Consider the following 26,960-nt stretch of genomic DNA (forward strand, 5'->3'; position numbering starts at 1 on the left):
ACATGAACTTCATAGGTGGATAAATCTCACTCGAGAGGTATGCAGTACACAAGAATGATAATTATTCTGCTCTACTACATATAAACATGGCTCTTGTAACAAGTTACATGATTATGATATTTTAAAACCTTCTGAACAAGTTAACATGTCAATTCAAAACAATATATATGCTATTTGGAGATACCTTATCAATATATTTAACTGCTTTTTTTGTTGTTGTTTTTTTGTGTGGGGGTTGTTTTTTTTTTTTTTGTTTTTTCGCCGTGACAATCATATTGCTGCATTTCCCAGCAATTTTTTTATTTGTACTACTACTTATTGGCGTGTTTAAATTTTGTTGCGTAGGTTAAAACGGAATATCATATTCGTTCTATGTATTTGTACTATTGTGCTCAATGTCCTTTACCTAACTTTGACACAAAGGACAGAGTTGTCATTGAAAGCGAGGGTGCAATCCAATTAGAAATTTATAAACTAATTTCACGTTTCCTTTCTACATGCCGTCTACATTTCAAAACTGTTTAAGTACCACCCTATAAGTAGGTGCATTGTCTCGGAATAGCTGTTAAAACATTAATGTATATATTAATTAGGTAAAATCAAGTTGAAAGAAAACTACAAGTCTAAGATAAAGAGATACGATTTATAATATTAAATTAGTAATGACGCAACTGCCAAGTAAAGAGGTCTAAGCTGGGACTAAACTTGTAATGACCAGGTAGACAATTCTACAGACAAGTACGTCTTGGAAAAAAATGAATATAAAGGATACTGTGTCTTTAAGCATGGTATCAGCTAGTTCAGGTTCCTGGTGGGTGTCAGATTGTGATGGCCGACCCTCACAAGGTCGTATTAATTTTGGAAACTTAAGGAGATTAGAGTTATAATGAAACCGAGACAGGTTGTCAAGCGGTTACTTGTAAAACATTTCACCGATCGAGAATTTTAGAAAATCCCGATTACACTTACAATCAAAGTTCAAATAGCCTCTCTTTTTTACAATGTACAAAAAGGCGACCTTCACAAAACGCAGCCACGACATTGCAGGGCACCCGAAAGGCACCGAAGACTCATAAATAAAATTGATATTTTGGAAGCAGAATTTGGTTTGTTTAAAAACATTTAATACAAACATTCTATCCTTTCGTATATCGGAAAGTAAATAAAAGTGCGAAACTTCAAAGTAGATTTTAAGTTGTAAATTTATATGGGAAGTATGACCTCCACTTTATGCGGTTGATAGACTTCGAGAACTGTATCCGTATTGTAATCATGCCGTCTCATTCAAAACATATCCTGTTTGTAGTTGCGCAAAAAAACGCCCATTACAGATACTTTACCAAATCATTCCTACACACTGGTCATTTTCTATTTAGATTAAAAACTATTGTACATTATTCTGGATGTTTTGTAATTCATTCAAATTCGAATAATTTTACTTATCGTATGCACTGTCCATGAGAGAGGGCCATCTATTAAATTTTAAAACATATGCTTTCACTGATACCTACCTTGTAAGGAAAGTAATTCCATGGCAAACAAGATTTACAAGACCTGTAATGTGACATGATAGTAGTGCAACATTGTTCTGTTTGTGTCACTACTGTAGTCAGTAATATTAGATGATAAAAAATATCAAAGCATGAACGTACACTTTTTGCACATATAATGCTACTCATTTTCTACAAATATCAACACCTAATTATGGTAAGAAATGTGTAAATAACCCAAAACAAAAACTTCCATTGACTTTATTTCTCAAAATGTCTGTTACATGTTTAGCGGCAAATGGTATATCATGATATAACAAACAAACATTGATGCAAACATCAAAGGGTGTCTAAGCAAGAAATGCAGCAAGTGACGATGGACTAGTAGACATCTGATGACCAGATTTTCTTGTCAATAGTTAATTGAATTTTACCAGAATTGTAAATCATAGATGAATGGGCGAACGAAAGACATTGTTTATCATGAACTTTGGTAGGCTTGCTAGCGATTAGAATATTAAAAGTATTTTCTTTAGAACATACAAAATAGTAGTCAAAATAAACAAAGTCTGTTTTTATTATTATTATAATTGTAAAAAATGTACAAACAGTATATAGACATAGTTACCATAGGGACTAATAAAGTAATATTGCATGCATTTTTTTATGTCAAATTTAAAAAAAAATGGTTTCTATCAATTTAATACTTTAGTCTTAAGGTGCAGTAGCTATATTTAAAGTCCCAAATAAATTCTAAAAGTAGAACACACTCTGGAATGACAAAATGGTATGAATTTCAAATATACTAATTTTTGGATTTTTTTTGTTATACGCGTTAACAAAAATAATTGTTCATTGAAAATTATAAATAAATTTGCATGGCAGGTTGATATAGTGAAACATTATTTATCAATTTAATGAAATACTGTTACCTGAATTTTAGACAGGTATGAGGAAATTCACTAACATCATGTTCATTCGAGTCAAATAAAAAACTACTTGACATTGGTGATAAATAAATAGCTATTGATCAATCTACTATTTTGTTGAATTGCTTCAAAAATCCTCGTCTGACCCACCAGTGTGTTGATATTCCTATCAATAAACCTATAGCACCTCATTTTTAAACTGCAGAAGAAGGTTTCTGTTGTTAAAATGTCACAGTATTCGGCAATCAACATTTCACTCAAACCACCATAAACCGATTGCATTCAAACAAAATAGAATCAAAAAGCAAAAATTCGGGTCGATTTTAATAAAAATTCAGGATAAAGTGTCAGAAGTACAATCAGGGCTGTAAAAAAGAAAAGAGCTTTTAATTTGCCGGAAAGAACCTACGGAAAAGAGGATAATAATATTATGATATGACAATTTGTAAAAATGGCCTACTTAAATTTTTTCGATAAATTTATAAAGAGAGCAACTTTTTTTCCTGCAAAATTATCCAGTTCGTTATTTATTCCCATAGCGTGACACGAATGACCGTTTCGTTTGGTTTCAGACTTTCTTCTATAAACTGATTTTCGGACACAATGTTAAGGTCTTATTTATAGCTTTCGAAATTATGTACAGCCATAACCAACTGTAATTTGTACTACAAAATAACTAGTAATTTCCAGTAGAAGATACAAAGAAATAAAATACCGAACTTAAGTTTATTTTTTGTTTTGTATTTTATACTGCCTTCCCAGCGGCTGAGGCGTGAACTTTGTTCCCGTTCTTATTCATTAATATAAAATGCTGCGAATCACCGAAGGGGAATGATGATGCGCATCCAAACGACACACAGGGATTTTATCAAGCGATGAAATCAGCGGTTTGGATTTTATTATTTCGATTCTAACACGATATCAAGATATAAATGCTGCCGTACCTGATATTAAGCTAAATTGTGCCTGATTTGTTCACTTATTTTAAGCGTGTCGCAATTTTAGTGGTTAAGTCACATTTATAATGATTACGTCACATGTCTGAATATAGAACGTCAACAGTGATTTTATTTCTTAAATAAAATACACTTTCATACAAATTATAGTTTTCAGCTTAATTGTCAGGCGCCCAGCTTAAATCTCACTCTGCTAAGTATTATATTAAGAGAAAATCCATTATACAATCATGAAATTCTTAAGTCTTTCAAGTGAGTCGTCTAATGGTTTTAAAAAACGTAAAATGACTTTTATTTGAAATGCAGTCATGAAGTAAAACATGCAAACACAACTGATTTCTGGTTTTATCTGGGGAGAATCATTTAAGTTATATTATACAGAGAGAATTTCGATCGGAATCTGGTTAGAAGTATTAAAAATACTCGTTTGCGATACTAAATTAAATCTTATTATCAGTTTTGCATATATTTCTTGTTCTTTGCATCAATACTAACGAGACACTCTTTAAATCCCGTCTTTTAATGAACAAATTAGTATCTGTCTTCAATAAGGTAATGCAATATTACACAGTTGTTCAAACTAACAAAGCATTTGTAAAGATGGCTCTGAGTCGCTCACCACCAGAAACAACTGCTTTTCAGTGTTTGAAATTATACATTTTCTAATAGTAAATTTGAGCATAGAATATCTTTAAACAATAATTTGAAGAAATATCATGAACTGGGGCATTTAAGCTTTAGCTTAAACAGGGCCAATCAAATTAATATGAGCAAACTTGACAAAAGACTAAAAGACTAAAAGAATGCTACAGACAAAGTTTGGTGATCATCTATTAATTAGTTCTGTAGAAATAGACGTTTAAAGGTATTTCTTTTTTTAATATGAGCAAACTTGATAAAAGACTACCCAAGAATGCTACAGACAAAGTTTGGTGATCATCCACCAATTTGTTCTGTAGAAAAAAGATGTTTAAAGGTTTTTTCTTTTTTTAGCTGTAACGGCACCTAAATTGGGCCAATCAAATTAATATGAACAAACTTGATAAAAAATAACTAAGAATGCTACAGACAAAGTTTGGTGATCATCCGTCAATTAGTTCTTTAGTAGAAGATGTTTAAAGGTTTTTCTATTTTTAGCTCTGTTGCCCCCTAAAATGGGCCAATTGAAATGACATGAGCAAATTTACTTGTGACTGTCACAAGGATGCTACAGACAAAATTTGAAGTAAATCTGCTCAGCAGTTTCAGAGAAGAAGACAATTATTGACGCATGACGACGGACTGACGGACGCCGGAGCATCCCCCTTTGATACTAATAGCTCACACTGAACCTTCGGTTCTGGTGAGCTAATAATGAAAAAGGACTAACTTTGCCCTGAAGACCAGTGTATTTTTTTAAACCATGAACATTTCAATGGATATTTACAGAAATTCCCTATGGTCACAAAAGTATTTCATCGTTCACGCGAAGACAATTATAACATTGAAAGGAATTATGGCAAAATGTAAACTTACTTTGACTTTAACCTGTTCACTCACTATCTACCCTTAGATGGGCAAAATATCATTTTAAACATATCTTTGTCCTTCCCATTTACTTTACCGCCAGAGAATACTCTCTACACAGATCTAGTTACTTGTCAAGTACCCAAATTTGTCCATATTTTCTTAAAACTGTTATGACTTGAGCTATGTAAAATAATTTGAAGACGGTTTTACTCATTGACGTCCATCAAATATGGGAATGAATCCTCTAGGCACTTTGGAATCTATCCTATGAGAAGCTATACTGGAGTAAATGGCCTTTCCATTCTTTATCAAGATGGGATGTACCCTTTTACTGTATGTTTAAGCAGTGCCAGAAGTCCAAGTAAAAATATTTTCAAGAATTGTAACGAAACGATATGCCTTTTGAACTGTGAATATTTCTTTTTAAAACCAAAAAAAAATTTAGTTTCAGCAACAAAAACAAATAATTTCGTATGCATTCCAAAATTTGCAATTTATTAAACGCCCTCTACGATCATTCTAGACCCACATGAATTTTCATATATGTAATAGCAAAATCATCTTCTTTTGATTGAGCGTGTATGCCGAATTCCCTTGGCAAAAATACATACGTAAGAATACAAACGCGATATCAAAAAATTATTTTAATGAAAACAGATTACGTTTAATTAAATTAAACTTAGAGGTTCAGAAACTGAATTCAAACGGTACAGGCATGGAATGACAAAGATGGTACGAACGACACAGGTACACCATCTTTAGTCCAAACATCTGCTTTAAAGTTTTGTGTAATACCTATTGGTTCATTTCCTCCAAAAAAAATAATTTCTCTTAAATCTTAACAAAATATATGAAAATAAAGATCAATATAGGACAACATCTTTGACAGAACATCCAAAAGCAACGGCATCAAATTGGACAACAAACGGGCAGAGACAGGCAAACGGGGCGGAAGAGGGGCCAATTTTTATTCAAAAGAAAGCTGAAGATTTAGTAAAAAAAATGAAGGGAGAACGGGAGTTACACAAGGTCTAAATCAAGCCACTGAAAATTTTGTTTAAATGTGAGGACAGGTTTCAAGCACAGACGTTAAGGGGTCAGATCCTGTCCCCCAAAGTGATACGCCCTTGTAAACACTATATAATATTTAAACACGAATGGGACATCAGCTACAACGATAAAACTGGTTTTCAAACAAGTTTACAATATGAAAAATACCTGTTACCATCAAGTCTCAATTTATTTTTTGGTTATTTGTTACAGTTTCAAAAAAAGAAGCTAAATACAACTTTATTTACAGTTTACTATATTTATAAGTTTACATTGAAGGCTATTTTATTCCGTTTTTTACAAAAGGAAATCTATTTATTTCTTATAATTAATATGCAACAAACATTTACAAAAATGTGATCATATATGAAGACATTATGAAGATGATAGTGGGTAAATGCTGGGTACCCGACGCTGAAGCAGAATCTATACTGAACCGGATTCTACCCTGGACCTCTGCAAACACGGGACTGTGCTTCTTAAAATACTTAATCAGTGTTGCTGCGTCTAATGTATCTGTTAAAAATAAAATAATATGCGAGTTTTAATTTAGCGTCTAGCTGAAGTGTGTTTAGTAGCGTTTGGTCGAAAATGTTTTTTTTTTACATCAAATGTTACCAGTGATTCCCATACCGGACATTTTGATAAGGAAACCCAGTACAATTATGACGGATTTAAAGCAGTAAAATTAATAATGCAAATTAACTGTGTAATGAGAACTATAGTCTCAACAAATAAAGGTGTCTTCCTCTTGATCTAACAATAGATTGCCTCATACGATATAACACTTCCGGTTAGTTCCAGAAATCGGACTCTAACTTAATTAGTATAAGTCGTAACAATTTTTCATAATCGAGCAAAAAAAAAACAAATATCTTAAACATGCAATGATAGAGTATCACAAGATTTTGACATGATATACATGTACTCACTGAAACGATGTCGTTTTAAAGCTTCAAAGTTATATCCATCACCTCCATTTATGATAAAGGTTGACCCAAATATGTTATAATCTTCACTATCTCGGAGAGGGTAATATTTTGGTATGTCGCAACTCAGACATCTGGCTTCTGCAGAAACAACGCGGCTTCCGACGGGGTTCTGTAGATTATACACTACTCGAAGTCCTAGAAAAATGAAAAAAAAATATTATGAGAATAAAAGAGGACCAGGAATAGAACGTCGACAAACTTAAAGAGTCAATTTAAATTGCATCATATTTAATTTGACTTATTTGATAAACACCCTTTTTAGGTAATATTTATCATTTATAAAGTTGTTATAATTTGTACTAACCCGACATCTGAAAAAAGGCACCGGAAGGGAGGGACCGGTTGTAATTTGCGACGGAATGTTCTAACTGTTCTCGGAGGTTTTTACCGGACACTGTTATAAGATCTATCTCATTTCCAAATGGTAACACGCTGTAAATATCTCCTGCACTTACAACTCCTGCAAATATAGATTCTTTTGGCAAACGTTGCTAATAGCTTAATATATTATTTTCAATTGAGAAAAAAATATGTATGATTGTTTAAATTACATTTTTTCTAACTATTTTTAACAGATCTGTTATGATATTATGTTATAAATATAAATTTCGAAATTTCGGAACACGTTCCACCTGCGCAGAAAATAGACTCAACAGTACCCTTATTTGTATGAAAATTAAAGCAATTTGAAAGTTAATGATAATTTTCTTTATAATGACAAATCTTAATAAACATCTGATGAAATATAAGTTATACCTTTATCAATAGATGATCTAATACCACCACCGTTCCAGAAAGCTATAGCAGCCGGCGCCCACCCTTACCAAAAAAAAGGCTCTATGGTGAACATTGCGGCAAGTTTGCCGCAAACATTGCGGTGAGTTTGCAGTAAACTGCTTTCAGCAATTATTTACCATGCAAATGAGGTTTGCGGCAAATTAGCCGCAACTAATGAGGTTAGCGGCAAATTTGCCGCAAACTATAGGGGGCGGTAGCTTCTGTTTGCGGCAAATTTACTGCAAACCTCATTTGCATGGTAAAAGTTTGCAGATGTTCGCCAAAAGTTTGCGGCAAATTTGCAGCAAACTTCATTTGCATAGTAAGTTTGCGGAGGTTCGCCAGGAGGTTTTGGTAACACTGCGGCAAACTTCATTTGCATATTTGCCAGTTTCAGCAAATATGTTATGGCGATATTTTGGCGAACATTTTGGTAAAGTTCTGGCGAACAATTTTTTCAAACATTGGAATAATTAAAACTAGCTGAATTATAAGAAAAACAAATACATATTGGTTTAACACATTTTTTCAATAGAAAATAAAAGAAATATTACAAACATATCAGTAGAATAAAATGAAATTTGATAAATTTGTAAAATAAAGAAATTAATTCCCCAGTTAAAAAAAGAGATAAATTTTACACACATTTTATTAGCAACTGATTCTATACATATTTGACTTTCATAAATTTCCACTCTTTAGTTATGATGCTATCATGAATTGTTCATATTACTTAATAATCAATTAAAACAAGAGCCTATTGAACCGGGGTGATCCTCCCCCGACTAGGATTTGGACACAGAAAAGTATATCTTTTAAAGTTTCAGGGTTATGTCCCAGACAAAGTTCAAAGTCTGATAATTCCAAAATAGTTGTAAAATCACACTTCAAATAACGACGCTATGGGCCAGACACATTTTTGCTTCAAGGTCATGCTGTGACCTTGACCTTCAAGGTAATGACCCAAATGTTGCGTGTGACATATCATCTCAATATGGTGATCATTTCGGTGAAATAGTTGTAAAATCCGACTTCAAATAACGAATTTATGGGCTGGACACCATTTTGCTTCAATGTCATGTTGCGACCTTGACCTTCAAGGTATTGACCCAAATGGTGTGTGCAACACATCGTCTCAATATGGTGATCATTTCTGTGAAATAGTTGTAAAATCCGACATCAAATAACCAAGATATTGGCCGGACACAATTTTTGTTCAAGGTCATGGTGTGACCTTGAACTTCAAGGTAGCGACCCAAATGTTGCGGGCGACACGTCATCTCAATATGGTGTTCATTTCTGTGAAATAGTTTTAAAATCCAACTTGAAATAACAAAGTTATGGGCTGGACACGAATTCGGGTTCGTATGTACGTACAGACAGACGGACAGACAACCCGATGACTATATGCTCCCCCGAAATTTTTCGGGGAGCATAAAAACAATGTTTGACAATAGCTATTATTCAGCACATGTTGCAGTATTTCTTAGCACCAAAAATGGGAAATATAATATTGTTGTAAAAGCTAAAAATCAGAAAAGTTACAGTTTGAAATCTTCTATCTGGACAAAAAGTTTCATTCAAACATGAACTGGCATGGAATAACATACATACTTCGACATCCACTTAGACAAATCACTATTAATAACAATAAATACTAACAATAGCGTTATGTGTTATGCAAAAACAAACTAGACCAATAATGGCTTTCAAAATTGTAAAAATGAATCTCAAAAATATATTTTGGTCTTATACAAACAACATATTTCATGGACATAATACCTTCAGATTTAAACTCATGCCATATAACATTATGATTGTGAGCAAAACAATATCTGACACGAACAATTAATGGCTTTCAAAATTGTTAAAATTAATCACAACAATATATTTGGGTCTTATACAAACAACTAATGTCATAGACATAATTTGTTTGTTTGTTTGTTTTGGGTTTTTACGTCACATCGACACAGTATAGGTCATATCGTGACGTTCAGGTGGCCCTTCCTTGCATTATTTCAGGCACGAACGGGTATCTGAGTAGAACCACCGACGTTCAGTTAAGCTAGCTGGATAGCTTCCTCACATGAAAGAATCCAAAGTCCCTGTCGGGATTCCAACCCACAGTGGTGAGGGGCAAGTGGTTTGAAGTCAATGACCTTAATCACTCGGCCACGGACGCCCCTCATAGACATAATAACTAAAGATTTAAACTAAATGTCTTTAGTCATGTCATATAACGATTGCAAGCAAAACAAAAACAGACTAGAGCAATAATGGCTTTTAAAATTGTAAAAATGAATCTAAACAATATTTTTGGGTCTTATACAATATAGACATAATTATTAAAGATTAAAACTAAATGTCTTTAGTCATGTCATATAACGATTTGCAAGCAAAACAAAAACTGACTAGAACAATAATGGCTTTCAAATGTGTAAAAAATGAATCTTAACAATATATTTGGGTCTTATACAAACATAAACATAATAACTTAAGAATAAAACTAAATGTCTTTAGTCATGTCATATAACAATTGCAAGCAAAACAAAAACTGACTAGACAATATTGTAAGTTTGCATGAAATTGGCTTGGCAATTTATGAGATGTTGTTTAAAGATCAAGTTTACGGAGGAATGATAGACAAAAGCTCGCAATGTCACTTTGTAAGCTAAAAACGCACTACTTTACTTTTTCACTCTTCCAAGTTTCAGTGCCCTGGCCATTGTGTGTATTTTGGTGTTGACTGCTTTGGTGACTAAGCTACTCTCCATATTTAGTTTATTGATGCAGTACACTGAAAAAAAGAAGGTTTATTTTTCATTTACATGTTACCATGTTTATACTGAATAAAACTAGAACTATCACTGAAGGTGAATGATACCCAAACCCCACCTTGAAATAAAGTGGCAGTAATCTATTAGTAAAGCCCACCTACAAATGAAGAAAATAAACACCCAAAGGCAATTATTATTTATTGGTCAATACACTGGTGCTGGCTTGATTTTGATCTGTTGGGATGAACATGTATTTGCATTGCAAAACCTAGATTTATTTACAAATGACAAGTGGCCTCATATATTATAAGTTTATCTAACTTAGTTAAGAAATCAAGGTATTATGTTTAAAAACACACCAAAATAACAAACAAGAGCGATCAGTGATCACATGTGTCGCCTCATGATGGCCAATTTCATGTTGGGACAAGTTTTTTGTGACAGTAGGACAGACAGACAGACAGTGCACAACTAGACTTGGTACTGATCATTCCTTTAAAGTTTGGATGAAATTGCACCAGTAGTTTTTGAGGAGTAGTCCGGACAAGTTTTGTGACGGACAGACAGACAGACAACGGAGAAATGATCCCTATATGTCGCCACTACTCTGTAGAGGCGACACAAAAATGATGCATGCTGTGAACATGACAGCCAGGTCAGAGCTCAAAGTTAAAACCAGGGTCATTCAAATAACCATTAGGATTTTTCTTCTAAATGCCACTGTTTGAAAGAACAATGTTGACTAACCAGTCTTACTTGTATGCAAAACTCACTTTTTCAATTATACATCAATAACAGTGGTTAAAATATACACAGATACTTTTCTGACAAATTCTAAATCATTACTGACATGATAACTGAGAAAAACTAGAAATGTGTCAATAGGACACGGATGCCCCCACAAGCCACTGTTCTGTCAATCTTATGACTCTAGGTCAATAGTTTTTGGACTACATGTGCCACAAGTTGAAAAACTAAAAAAATCAACAAAGGGCCATAATTCTGTTAAATTTGGTTGCAGCAAAAATTCCTTTATTACCATCTACACATTAAGTTTGGTAATCCCTGGAAGTTTAAGCAAAATCTGCCATCCGGTTAAAGAGGAGTTTGCGTTTCACAAAATTTCTACATAGTATATAGTGAAAAAATCAACAAAGGGCCATAATTCTGTTAAATTTGGTTGCAGCAAATATTCCTTCCTTTACTACCATCTACACATTAAAGCTGTTCATCTCTGGAAGTTTAAGCAAAATCTGCCATCCGGTTTAAGAGGAGTTGCTTTCACAAAATTTCTACATAGTATATAGTAAAAAATCAACAAAGGGCCATAATTCTGTTAAATTTGGTCGCAGCTAAAATTCTTTCCTTAACTACCATCTACACATTAAGGTTGTTCATACCCTGTAAGTTTAAGCAAAATCTGCCGTCCGGTTTAAGAGGAGTTGCGTTCACAAGATTTTGGGACGAACTGACAAGTGCAACGTTATATGCTCCCACATTGTGGGGGCATAAAAATAATCTTATTTTACTTACATGTTAAACTGTCAAATCCTCTTTTGTGCCAGGCAGTATCTACTGAATTGGACATACCACTGCTGGTTTTACAGGGAAATTTCGGGGAAAGTCTTAATCTGCTGTGAGGTTTTTTCAAGATGTGGACCACTTTCTGATTTGTTTTCAAACCTTTGACTGTCTGTGAGAAACTGTAATTGTGAAAAATATTTCAAAAATATTTTCTGTAATTTAAAATTCATCTTTAAACGTAATATTGACAAAATATTGAGAAACTACACCAATGAATTGACAATAACTTATTTTTATAATTAATGTAACACAATGTTCATACTAGAATTAGTTTTGTTAATTATTATTTATTAATGCTGATTGCACGACTTTTTCCTGACCAATTTTAGTAATCACTTTTATGAAATAATTCGGACTGCATATCGATTATTCATCACATGAAGACACATCAAATTGTTTCTATTGAAGACGACCCCAAATAGCATTACAAAATTATCACAGTATTATCATTTAATTGCTACACCATGATTATAAATATATATAAAAAAACCTCATAGATTTCAACTTACAGTTTAATAGCAATTTTTGTTTGATGTATTGTTGAGGATTGTTCATCACAAATTGTATAAAATCTGACCATTCACTGTCATTTGTAACTGTAGCATCTGACTGAAGAATAGACCTTGAATAAAAAAAAAATACATATGTACAAACAGTATATGGAGAGATATTCATATATTGAAGCAACTGACATAACACAAACAGTTCAACAACACCAGTCAGTTTTGCATAGTCCTTTACTTTCGTAAATAAACAAAATACAGAAAACAAACTACCAGTACTCACTTTAGTGCTGGCGAGGCATCTGGCAAAGGACATCCTCCAAGATCTTGTCAATAAGATCTTCCATGATGTTGTGTTCTGATAACCATTGATTCTTCATGATGCACATGCCCTTTAAAAAGAATGCATGTATTTAATAAGAATTTTAGTCTTAAACCAATGAAGGTAAAAATATGATAAACAAGATCAACAAGGAAAGGTGACGTTCAAATGAACGCAACCCCCATATGACCCAGCAACAAGTACCAATGGCAAGGAGCCAGGCGGACCCAGTTTTTCATGTAGAAATAAATACTTTTTTTTAAAAAACAATTACACATTCATGTTATTTTGAAAAAAAAGAAATATGTACATGAATATAGAGTAACATGCAAAAACAACAAAGCCATTGTTTAAAAAATTCTTTTTCTCATATATATATGGATTGTATAATATTCTTTGGTTCCCTAAACCACGAGTATACCAGCAATATAGGATTTATACCATGATAAGCTGCATAGACATAATAATTACAAAATAATTTTTTCAAAATTCTTCCAATTCAAATTACATGTTATTTCGAAAATATCATTGTAAATGTGTCTTACTCAATTTCCTTGATCTTTCGCAGCAGATTCTGTCGACATAGACAGATAGAAGCCACTGTCTCAATGATATTTCCAACACGTCTCTCCATTTCTTTTCATGTTTTTATTTCCAATTGTTGGTATATTGAGTGTTGACAACAAATTGTTGACCCTCCCCTCACCGGCCCACCTACACTATCAATCATTGCTGTAAGAAAATGAAAAGAAACAAATTATTTCATTTAAGTATACAAATATTTTGTCAAAAAAAACTTCACATGGATTGTAATTTACATTACCGTGATAATTGTTCAATCAAAGCATCTTATGAAACTATAACGCACCTTTTTTCCTATATGTCAAATTCTCATTCCAAAATGAAAGTAAAATGGGCCTGCAGATTGTTTTCAAATGGAGTATTTTCATTGGTCACAGGAAAACCTCGGACCAATGAAAATACTTAAAGGGAAACAACTCTGCTGTGCCAATTTACTTTCATTTTGGATTGAGAATTTGACATATAGGAAAAAAGGTGCGTTATAGTATCATATGATGCTTTGATTGAAACAATTATTACAAATAATAACTTAATTTTATCATATTTAAATACGCAATACAAAGAAATATTCTTTCACGGTGAATTTAGTGTGTTTTTACTCGTGAGAGTTTTACCCGAAACGGTGCAATCAGATCTCTTCCGAGTTTCATTTGTTGACAGTTTGGGCTTGGATATTTCTTGCTACGTATAATCAGCGAATGTGCCAGTGTTGGTTTTCTTAAAGAGTATTTATTTATCTAAGATTTGAGACCAAGATTATTAAGATTGGTGAAAAATTGATGAATATATGCGCTGATAATTGAGATGCTAGTGATATTTCTATGCAAAATGAAAGTAGAGTAAAATACCTTTATAATATATTAGTCATAAATTTTTTTTTTTTTTTCATAATTTTTTTTTTAGGGTTTTGGGTTGTAGAGGGGGAACGGGGGTATAGTGTAAGTCATGGCCACGCAACGTTTACCTGTGGACCGTAACACGCCTCAAGTCTCAACGATTCTTCTTCCCTTTTTCCAACCCTCATTATCAACCGATTTAGGAAGAGTTGATGTTTTGTAGAGCTGGTTTGGTTGACCCGTAATACTGGTTACCTGCACTATAGTTATGTTCTATAATTAAGTCGCAATACTTGGGTTTTCTGCATCTTTTTACACTTTTTTGAATCGACCGAGCGTATCACGCCTGTAAGACGCCATGTTAGATATCTACGGAAATTACGTCATTTTCTTGGGGAATACTACCACGTGACCGGGGATATCCGCTATTATTAGAATTCCGACTTTATACGTAAACAAACGAAGTTCGTTACGATAAATCGCGAGATATGGCGGTAATTGTCGAAGATTGCCGATTTCATTATGGGTCTTCTACCTTATAATTTTTTAACTGTTATTGTGAACTACAATACCCTCCATGATACATATGATGTTTCAATTTTGATAACTCTTAGGCAAAAAATAAAAATATTGTTTGTTTCCACTTCCCGACCCATTAAAATAGGGTTGGGTAGGTAGGTAGGTAGGTAGGTAGGTTATATATAGGTAGGTACATGAAGGACTTTTTTTTATATGTGCATAATAAATATAATTCCTTGGCAAAATAGTTATTTACTGAACAAAGTTGATTAACTTTCAGAACTGATGTGTTTGTGGCGATTATCTGGCAAACTTGTTTTTAGTTAGAAAAGTTTCTGGTGAACTTTCAGTGAATATTTTTTTTTCATAGAAAGATTCTGGCAATCTCTGGCAAATTAGTTTTCCACTGAAAGTTTCTGGCAAACTTTTGGCGAACTACTTAATATTCTGGTGAATTTGCCGCAAAGTCGCCAAATGTTTGCTACAGAGTTGCCACTAGTGGCGATATCTGGCAAACTCTTGACACAGTGTTTCGGCGAACTAAAAGGTTTGCAGCGAATTTGCGGCAAAGTTGCGGCGAGTTTACGGCAAACCTTTCCTTTTGGTACGGGTTGCAGTCAGATTCCGGGTGACTGAAATTCATGTGGTAGTCTACAATTCCGTCTGTCATAAGATTTCCTGGATGATAATATATAAGTTATATATAAATGGTTATTGGTATATAGACAAAACTAAAGTCTTAATAAATGTACATCCACATTATGAATCAATTTTCAGTTAGCTTTGTACTCTGACCTGGTTCGAGATAGTTTTTATACATATATAAATATCATCAATTTCGAGCTTGCTTTGAATTTCGAGCAAGGTCTTACTTCGTTATAAATTTATTAAAAATGGCGACTATCACTCTAGCAGTCAGCTTTTAAATAAATATTAAAAATAATTAAACAGTCACATCCATATACAATGGACTAGGAATGTACACTAAAGAAAAATATGTAATTATCATGATTCGTACCGGGTTTCCTGGCAGCCTGTGAGGATCTCAGAAACCAAAAATCGGCAATATACCCATGAACTTGATTGACCAGACTGGCATTGAACTATCTGAATGCCCGCGAGAGTGAAAAAAATAATACCATCATGTCTTTTCAATGAACATTGGACGGTCTCTAGATGTTAAAACATATCTTTATTCCAACAGAACGCTGTTTTTTTTTAAATTTGAATACCGATCTCAGAGCTGGGTCTGAATGCGATTTAAGCACGGAGTTACCTCTTTGAAAAATCTCAGAGTGTTCAGAATTCTTTGCAAGCTTGGTTGTGATTTTCTGTTGTATGTAATCTCAAACAAGGATATTTATGCATTATTTAGATGAAGACCAAGACTGGTTTTGAGTAAAAGCAAAATCAATTATATGGTTACATTATATCAAAATATAAATCATGAGAGTGCCTCTTTACCTAGATTACATTCCTTGAGCCTACATGATAGCCTCTCACCGTCCAACATCGCATTAGAATAACCGACTGTTAGTGAATTCAAGTTCTCTACAGGCTTCCTCCATTCATTTATTTCCTGTAAAATCCGCACATCTGTAAAATAAATTTATATAATATAGAGATAAAAACGGGACCGCCGACTTCGGATAATGCCGGTGGTATTCGAATAAAGGGTTGTCGAATAATCGGGGTCGGACTGTATTGTAAAATATAATTTCACATACCAACTTTAATTCACATGTTGCATTGTTGTTAATGTAACTATAGCCTATACTTTAGGTTTGTGTCGGAGATTAAACAGATAAACATGTATCCAATGAAAGCGACGTAACAAACATACAAATTTATAATAATCTACCTACAACGTGTACTACTTCAGTCACAGCGTTGTTTTGTGATTTTAATATTTTAACATGAGCTGTGGAGCCAAATGTTTACGAGCAATATTGCCAGATCAATACAATTGATATTTATTTGAAAACTTGATATTTTTACTAATAAACACATTTATTAAATAATTTAGAGTAATTTACGAGGATGGGCCAATATGAAATGTCATATGACCAACAAATTTAAGAAAAGGCAAAAAAAAAATCTTATTTTCTATTTCAATCCTTCGAAAAAATCTTATCCTATAGACATACAATAGATGTTTGAAGGACAGTTACTCTTTTTTTTTTCAGAACCCCCAAAAAAAAAAAAAAAAAACCAAACAGACACACAAAAACAATCACAGTAGCTCCTGTGTGTGCAGGAGCGTTTTCATGCAGAAAATACAAGTCGAAAGACGATCTTTATCTCTATAATATTTGAATGCGACTGAACATCATCTAGAAACAGGACTTTTGTCAACAGCTCTACGGGTATTGAAAATAATAACGTACATAACTCTGTGGACACTTGTCAATTGTTTGTCAATAAATGGTCAACGAACATTTTTGGGCCTAAATCTTATTGCAAACAGGCATAAAATAGTGAATCCATCTTTAATCACCAGTCACAGTGTTAGAAAACGCCAAATGCCATTATTAGGAAACATTTCTCCTTCTTCTGGTCATATGTTAGCAAATGGGGTATCCATATGGCAGTTATTCGCCTAACTTGTGAGTGATTTTTTAAAATCATATAAGTTGCCCTTTTGTTATCCCTGCGATATGGGCTACGAATATCTTGGTAAGTGAAAGTCTAACACCTTTGTCAATCATTAGCTTAACTTTATGAATGTTTTGTCAGCATCTATACGGAGCGTTTTCTACCAGACTTATTAACGTCTTTACTTGACTCGTGCTCATTTAGAATTATGCATTTACCCCGAAACAGTTGCAAAAGATACTTCATTGTAGCCATAGATGTTAGAAATTTCATTGTAAACATTTATAGCAAATTTTCCTAGTTTTGCTCGAGCTTTTATGTAAGCTAGTAATTCAGCACTTGTAACTGAGCGTTTACCAGTCATATTTTAGATACAATTACTAGTGTAAGGTATTTCTTAAATTCAAAATTGGTTGTCTTCACACATGAACTTGGTATCATTTGAAAACAGATGCTTCGAAGCATAGCATAGTTTATACAAACACAAGAATCACCAGCTAAATTAGAACATATACTTTATTTTGCATTACATATCGATCAACCCTCGTATAAATATAATGTATGTATATAACTTACCCTCTGAAACTGAAGAATCCAATAGGATAGGGTTTCCCGAATAGTTTGTTAATATGCCATTGGAGTCAAACTTCAGGTTAAGGTAACCAAGGTATTTGCCCAAGGTGTAGGCTTGAACAACGAGTCCTTTACCACCACCTGGCTGGTCAACAACAATAGGATACGGTCCTTCTATATCTTCACCAGCTGGTTTCTCACCTTGAAGCATTGAAATGATTTGAAACTTACGTGTAAACAACACACAGTTAATAAGCAAGAGGGCCATGATGGCCATAGATCGCTCACCTGACCAATCGAACTCATCCGAACAATTACCTAGATAAGCATTTCATGACAGGTGAGTCAAAAATGTGACCACTAGAGTGTTAACAAGGATTATCCATATTTGAGCAGTGTGACCTAGTTTTTTACCCAGGTGACCAATGTTCGAACTTCACCTAGAAATCATCAAAACAAACTTTCAAACCAATTTACAGGATACTTGGAGCAAAACAGTAGGCACTAGAGTGTGAATTTTAGCTCCAGGGACCTAGTTTTTCATCTGAGATAACCCATATTCGAACTAATCCGAACATTGACCTAGACAAGCATCGTGACCAAGTTTGATGATAATTGAGTAAAAAATGTGACCACTACATTGCTAAAACTGTTTTTCCATATTTGGGCAGTTTGACCTAGTTTTTGACCCGAGGTGACCCTTATTCGAACTTGACCTAGAAATCATCAAAACAAAATTTCAGACCAATGGACAGGATATTTGGATCAAAACAGTAGCCACTAGAGTGTTAACAAGGTTTTTCTATTTTTAGCTCCTGTGACCTAGTTTTTCATTCGAGATGACCCATGTTCGAATCATCCAAGCTATTACCTAGACAAGCATCCTGACAAAGTTTGATGATGATTAAGTAAAAATTGTAACCGCTAGAGTGTTAACAAGGTTTTTCTTCTTTTAGCTCCTGTGACCTAGTTTTTCAATCGAGATGACTCATGTTCGAACTCATATGAACTTTCACCTAGACAAGCATCCTCACTAAGTTTAATGATGATTGAGGCAAAAATGTAATCGCTAGAGTGTTAACAAAGCAGCTTCACTAAGTTTAATGATGATTGAGGCAAAAATGTAATCGCTAGAGTGTTAACAAGGTTTTTCCTTTTTTAGCTCCGGTGACCTAGATTTTCATCCGAGATGACCCATGTTCGAACTCATCTGAGCTATCACCTAGACAAGCATTCTGACCAAGTTTGATGACGATTGAGGCAAAAATGTGACCGCTAGAGTGTTAACGAACAAGTGTGGACGGAGAACGGACGACGGACATTCAACGATCCTAAAAGCTCACCTTGAGCTAGCTCAGGTGAACTAAAAATATGATAAATCTAATCCGTCGTCGCTAAAGCAGGCTTGATCACTTTGTTTCCAGAATTTTGATAACTTAAAAACCATATAATTAACAAAGGTAAGCGCAAAATGGAGAAATGTTTATAAAAGTATGCAAATGGTGAGCATAAGTAAACAAAAGAACTGTGTGAAAATACAATTTCCAGACATTTTATTCCTGTAGTATATATAATATCAATTATTTAAAAGAATTTTGATTATTTTACATATTTCTGCATTGAAAACACTTTATTTTTCCAAAGAATATATAGATAAAATATTTAATTATTCAAGGATTTACCTTTCATCATACCGCTTATATTACAAGCTGGTAAATGTAATATTTCTAACATGTGTTAGAATGTATCCATGGTTTTAAAGTTTTATGTGTACATAGTAAGTTATGAAATCAAAGCACAGAAGGCGCTGAAATTGTTTGGGTCTCAGAATGTCAGAAAGGTGAAGGTTGTGAGATTATAAACCAATTTGTTTTTGTATAGTGCCACCAATTCTTTCCAGTGTTTTAATGTAGTAAATTGGCTACAATACTAATTGCAACACTGATATTCAATTCAATGTTTATTTGACTTAAACAATTTAAAAAAAATGAGTTGTAAATAATCATGGAGCTTACTATAAGCATGTATATCTATAACAGCATCAGAGTCTGAAATTTCGCTACCATTATTTGTTTGGTCTGACGACGCAAACAAATAAAAAAGAGTCAACAGTAAGATTTTGAATAGGAAGTATTTATCTTATACCGTTGAATTAATCTTCTTAGACGTTCTGTTTAATCAAGAGCTTGTCACATATTGATAAAATACATCCTTTAACAGAAAAGAACATACTCTGCTTTTTTTGATATTATATTTATAGCAAGAGGTCGAGAAAGAAGCATGATGGAAGTCCTTCTTTACTGGTATATACTTATATAATGATAAACGTTTATTTTAGACACTGACTTGTTAATTCGAAAATATCAAATTTTACATACCGTTGTACAGGAATGTGTTTGTATGTCCACCTATGGCCAGGTCAACACCGTCTATAGCAGCTACTTGTTTATCTATATCTATCCCTGCATGCCCGAGGGCAAATATCTTGTTAATTCCTTGGCCTATCAATAGGGCTACTTCATCTTGGACTGATGTAATTACGTCATGGAACTTCACCATTGGTCCTAAAATTAAGACAGTATTTCTCTTTGGTTTACAGTGCCAAAATGTTGTGAGGGTATATCAAAAGTTGTGAGGGTATATCAAAAGTAATTTACATACAGGCAGACATTCACTTAAATTATAACTATAAAATCTTCATTTAAAACCCCTCATCCCCTTCTCTCGGCACTGTTTGTTTTGGACAGCATTGCATTAACTGTAGACATGTGATTGAATCAATAAAACTTTTTATTATCAAAATTTCGTCAAAATTAATTGATAAAGACTTCACCTTAATATAATATATTTCTTTTCTTAAAATATATAATGTACATGTACACTGCAAATGCTTACATGAAAAATTATCTCCATAAACGATGTTAACTTGTTGACAATGATGTTTATTATAGTGAAGATGATTATTATGGCGGCGGTGGTAGTGATAAAGATGATGATGCCGATGATGATGATGGTGGTGGTGGTGGTGACGACGACGACGACAACAACAATGATATTTTTGTTGTTTAAATTAAATCTTTTTTTTTATAAACTATAAATTTGATTTTCTTTTAAGAGATAAGTTTGTGTTTATGTGTGTTTTAGTGGCAATACAACTAAATTATAAAAAAATGAGTTTAAAAAAAAATTCGTTTGTATAGATAACACATCAAATGCTTCAAATGGATTCAATATGGTGGTTTGTATAGAACATTCGTGTTCGCGAATTTCACCAAGCTTTATGCATTTCTTATCATTTTGATATTTAAAATACATTTTCTGTTATAACTATACTAAAAAGAAATGTAAACAGTGACATCGCTCCTGTAAAGTTTAAAATTCTTAACTGATTCTTTTCATAACAGAGAGAAGGGGTTTTATTATACCAAAGCACGTAATAAGTTTTCCATGTAATCAAATGAAACTTCAGCTGAAAAAAAAATTAAGAGCTTAAAAAACATGATATGTTGATTAAAGTTGTAAAACTCCTTACAAGGTTAGAAATTTTCCTTATATATAAAGCATATGGATCAATTTATCATGCTATGCACTTTGTATTTTTTAAATTGAACTTAAAATGATGATAAATTTTGTCCGTGTGTCGGACAGAACGTCAGTGCTGGAATAGCGGCCGTAAATAACCACATTTGGACCATTCAAATGTCTTTCACAACTTACCCTCATTTGGGAATTGAGTGTTCGTGGTTAAATATCCAACAACGCCGATTTCTTCACCACCTATTGTTGTAGTCCAAGATTTCGAGAACTTTCCTGCCAGACGTGGTTCATTTGTGACATCAGTGTTTGCGCTTACGACCGGAAACGTGACATTATCGAGAAACTTTGCAAGACCTTCCATTTCTAGATCAAACTCATGGTTTCCAAGACACTGTTGGTGCAAAAATGTTAGCATAATCAGTAGATAATAAGTAAAAGTCGTTAAAAGTTCGCCATTGGACACGTGTTTTAGTTGTCTCAAACAGGAGTACGTAACCTTTCTAAGTATTATAATGTCCTAGATTTTAGTATATACTAACCTATTTTAGTTCGATTGTGTTGGAAGCTATAAATATATTGAAACACTCTCAAATCCGTTCCTGGAACCAACCAGTACTAGGCAAATTGTGTAAAGTTTCTTGCTCACGGAAACAACGGCTTGTCAGTGACGAGGTTTAAACCCACGTGACCAGCAATCCTCAGATTACCAGTCGGACGAGTTAACCACTCGGCCACCCTACCACTTTAACATATTTTTATATCTGGCCCTATTAAAAATATGAAATGTCAAATATCTCATTACAATAAAAAATGAGACAGATTACGAGGTTTGATCAAAAAGTTGTCGACCCGATATACTTCTAGCCACTACACTGATATTTACACACGATACGTCGATACCGATATTTTATTGAAGATTCCGCGGTTTTACACAGATTAAGTAACATAAAATACACCTTGATCAGTAGAGGGGAGTGTCATTTAGACCAAATGAGGAAAGTTGAAATCAGAGCGGTCATTAATTAAGTACCTCTGTAAGAAAGCGATGTCCCCCATGTCAAGAAAATCCATGAAGACTTTATGAATACACTTTTTGAAGGAATCCCCTTCCTATAGCACTGTGAAGAAATGGGCTGCAGAATTTAAGAGGGGCAGGGAGAGCATTGAAGATGATGAGCGGTATGTGCGGTCAAAAGAGGCCACCAACGATGAAACTGCAGAAGCCGTGCACGTTCTGGTCATGTGCGACAGAAGACGAGACCTGTGAGGCATTTAAGGGAAGTGGGTATAAGCTTTGGTTAAATTCAGGCATTTCTGACTGATGTGTATGGCATGTCGAGTTTCCGCTAGTAGGGTCCCAAGACAGTTGACTGACGACCAGAAACGGACCAAGCTTGACATTAAAAGATATCTTTCCTCTCCCTACGAGGATGAACCTGATTTTATCTCCGAATAAATTCAAGAGGGTGCCATCAGCAGGGGCCATCAGCAGGGAAGACGATGGTTTCAATTTTTTGGGATGGTCAGTGGATAATCATGATTGACTATCTTGATCAAGGTCGTACCATAAACGGTACATACTATGCAGACGAATTGAGACGTCTGCGTCAAGAAATCGCTGGTAAAAGGAGGGACAAAGTGACTCAAGGCGTTCTGCTTCTACACGACAATGCGCTAGCTCACACATCCATAGTTGCGATTGCTACTGCAAGTGACTGCGGCTTTGAAATTCTCCCCAATCCCCCATATTCTTCGGACTTGGCCCCTCTGACTTTTACCTGTTTCCGAAACTGAAAACCAAGCTTCGTGGTAGACGTTCTGTAAGCAATGAAGGTGTCATGGAGGCTGTCAATAAGTTCTTTGAGGACCAAAATTGAGAGTTCTATTTTAAAGGGTTAAACAAGTTGGAGCAGGGTGGGTAAAGTGCACTGATGTTGAGGGCAATTATGTTGAAAAGTAAAACCCTAAGTTGTGTTGTCTGACTACCGGAAGTACATCTGGCCAAGATTTTTTTTATCAATCCTCGTATAGTAAAAGAAAAGGAAGTTAAACACTTTTCAAAATTATTGATCAGCTGTTGTTCTAAATAATTTGGAAATGATATTCAGTACTGTTAGTGTGCTTGTTGATGAATATTACACATTAAATATAAGGTAGAAGAAGGTAAGTGTAACATTACTTCCAGAAAGTCAATTAAATCACAGACAGGACTACATTTACGTTAATTACCCCTCACTTTTTTCGTAATGTTAATTTCCCATAGGCCTCTGTGAGTTAGTCTTACTATTAATACAAGTGTACCACGTGACTATGAGAATTTTGTACTGTTACATAGGTAACAGTATTTTTAACAGTATAAAATCTGGTCACGTGGTCTATTTTCTTAATAAAATTAAATAAAAAAATAGCCGCCATTTTTCTCTCGATTTATTCTTATTTTCGACGATAGGGCCTAGGGTATCACAACAGTAACTATGACTCACATAAAATTTAGTTCTTTGCACCCTAGAGGTCTTTTTGACCAAATTCGAAATTGATCAATACATTCTTATGACATATCCATATCTTTCATTTGAGTTGAATATGTACAACTGTTGGGGAAATAATTTCCTTTTTTCAAAGTTAAAGGGGCATTACTCTGCCAAAAATACTTGACTTGACCTGCCCATTTCTTTGACGTATCCATATGTCAAATTTAAATTGAATGTGTAATAACCTTGAGAAGATAATGAACGGAAACTGAAAATTTAATATTATTTTCAAAGTGAAAGGGACATAACTCTGCCAAAATTCATCAAATCATGACCAAATTCAAAATTGACCTGCGCATTCCTTTGACGTATCCATTTATCAAATTTGAGTTGAATGTGTAACGCTGTTAGGGAGATAATGAACAGAATCTGAAAATTACATATTATTTTCAAAGTTAAAGGGGCATAACTCTGCTAAATCATCATACCATGAGGAAATTCGAACTTGACCTGCGCATTCCTTTGACGTATCCACATGTCAAGTTTGATTTAAATGTGTAATACCGTTGGGGAGATAATGGACGGAAACTGAAAATTTCAAATTATTTTCAAAGTGAAAGGGGCATAACTCTGCCAAAAATCATCGAACCATAACCAAATTCGAAGTAGAATTTTGTATTTTCTCATAACATATCCATATGTCAAATTTGAGTTGAATGTGTGCAACCGTTACTAAGATTATGAACTGAAACTGATGATGACGGATTGACAAAATGACGGAATGACGGAACAAGGTAAAACTATATGCACCAGCCATTATATGTTGGGGGCATAAAGATAACGCTATTTTTTCTGAGCAACTTTGTTAATTTCACACAACTTTAACGTTAACAATGTTTAAACAGCAGGATTGCTTAACAACACAATTAATCGCAGAATTTAACATTTTTTTGTTAATTTTGTTAATCATTTCATTGTTAAATATCTAAAAAGGTTTTGAACAATGGTGAAAACGCGATGGTACGATGGTGAAATCGCGATGGTACTATGGCGAAAACGCGATGTCACATCGCGTTTTCACCATCGTCCTATCGCGTCATCGCGATTTCACCATTGTACCATCTCCTTTTTTATCATCGTACCATCGTGTTTTCACCATCGTACCATCGTGCCATTGCGTTTTCACCATCGTATCTTCGTGCATCGCGGTTACAGACTAAGTAAAAAATCACGATTGTCCAAACGGACACCGTAGAAAATAGAGGATAGACTGAATATAATAATTCATTAATTATAATAATAATTTATTGAAAGAGTTAAATAAAGTCTCTATTTTTATCACAAAATAGGAACGGTTTACAAATACAGTCATGTTTCGTTGACGCGCCTGGTCAGTGTAGTGTAACGATATGGTTGAGAGATTTATTTAAAACCATTTGAAATATAAACCGAATATTTATTTGAAACTTAACATTTTATTGCCAGTAAAATATTGAAACGTTTTTACATAAATTTGACTTACGCTGCTGCATTTTATCTTGATGGGGGCTAGAAATATGCCCTTTAAGGCCAGTTATGCCCCAGAAATGCTTTTATATTTTCTTTCTAAAGAGTGTATTCCTAGTGTCCTGATATAATTTCCAAAAAGTTATTCATTGCCAGTTACTTGAACCATATTTAGATTCTTTTTCTTTTTTGCAATGAGTACAGTTATGGCAATTTCGTATTTTGTATGAAAGTCAAAATACTACTACCTTTACATTTAACTACGTTTTATCATATCATTTTATATTCAGGACTACTTTCTATCATATGACAAGAATCTAACATGCTCTAAAGAAATTATCTAAAAATTATAAAACTCCCGTTTGCTCTTTCTAAAGAAAAAAAAAAAGATATCCGTTTCTAAGGCATAATGTGCATTTAAATAGATACATGTTACTATTTATATCATACCATAGCATCGTATCCAAGTTCCTTCATGAAATAAGAAGTCGCCATACCACGATGTACAGTAAACCATACGGTGCCCATGAATTGGTCTCCGGCATCCAACAAAATCACGTTGTCATGGCTATTTCGAATTTCCTGAATTTTGGTATGTCGTCTGGCCACTCCTCCGAAACAACGCCCCTCTTGAGCATCGCTCGTGCCGCACGTTGATCCATATTTATTGAATTGTTCGAATCTCGCGTGAACATCGTTCGTATGTAAAACTGTTATTTCAAACCCTGATATGCTACAACATGCAAGAGAGAAAAATACAATCGCGAATAAAATATTATCTTTATTAAGAAAATCCATGTCTGTTGCAACTTAAGTGAAAGATTAACTATATTCACTTTTCTGTTTTTAGTTTCAGTAAGTTTGCAATATATTACGTTCTTTGTTTCAGTAAGTATGCAATATCACGTTCTTCTTTCACGGCGTTCCGTAGCCTGTAACTTGAGTTAGAATACCGAATGGATAAAACATAAATGTTTTGGTCAGTAAGAAAGTATAATGACTACATGGTTTGATGCACATTTTACACTGAAGCGAATCTTCTTCATCTTATCGTTCAGGTATTTCATATAACCTTTATATAAACCTAGAACTCCGCGAGTCGGATGTGTCGCCTTGTGAACAGTATAGTTGTTAAGCATTTTTCTTCTTAAATGTAGGTTATTTATAAACATGGCTAAAGGGCAATAACTAAAAAAAAATAAGAAGTGCAGAGTACCAGTTCTTGTGCACTGCACTTGTTCTTAATGAAATCTATCATCCTATGGAGATAATCAAGTCCATAGCTTTTATAGTTGAAGAGAAATGGCCCGAACAAAATTAATGTATGAAAATAAACAAAGGGCAATAACTCAAAAAAACATGGCGTACCAGTTTTTGTGCAATGCACTTCATCTTGATGAGACCTATCATCCTACAAAGCTTTTATAGTTTAGGAGAAATGGCCCGCATAAA

The 26,960-nt window shown here is 33.9% G+C and overlaps 1 protein-coding gene across 1 annotated transcript; it reads right to left on the bottom strand.

Annotated features, from left to right (window-relative positions):
• Positions 1-4,119: 4,119 nt before the first annotated feature.
• LOC132714761 (snake venom 5'-nucleotidase-like) lies at positions 4,120-26,440 on the bottom strand. The gene is made up of 10 exons (XM_060697679.1): positions 25,959-26,440; positions 21,712-21,922; positions 20,373-20,558; positions 17,998-18,195; positions 16,291-16,422; positions 15,441-15,504; positions 7,683-7,741; positions 7,231-7,386; positions 6,867-7,061; positions 4,120-6,450 (listed from the first exon to the last, which is right to left on the bottom strand). Exons 1-10 carry the CDS (start codon positions 26,304-26,306, stop codon positions 6,281-6,283), a joined length of 1,719 nt encoding a protein of 572 aa, XP_060553662.1. The 5' UTR covers positions 26,307-26,440; the 3' UTR covers positions 4,120-6,280.
• Positions 26,441-26,960: the final 520 nt, after the last annotated feature.

This window comes from Ruditapes philippinarum, unplaced genomic scaffold (assembly GCF_026571515.1).
Source record: "Ruditapes philippinarum isolate M1 unplaced genomic scaffold, ASM2657151v2 ctg4980_1_1_1_1, whole genome shotgun sequence".
Classification (NCBI taxonomy): domain Eukaryota; kingdom Metazoa; phylum Mollusca; class Bivalvia; order Venerida; family Veneridae; genus Ruditapes; species Ruditapes philippinarum.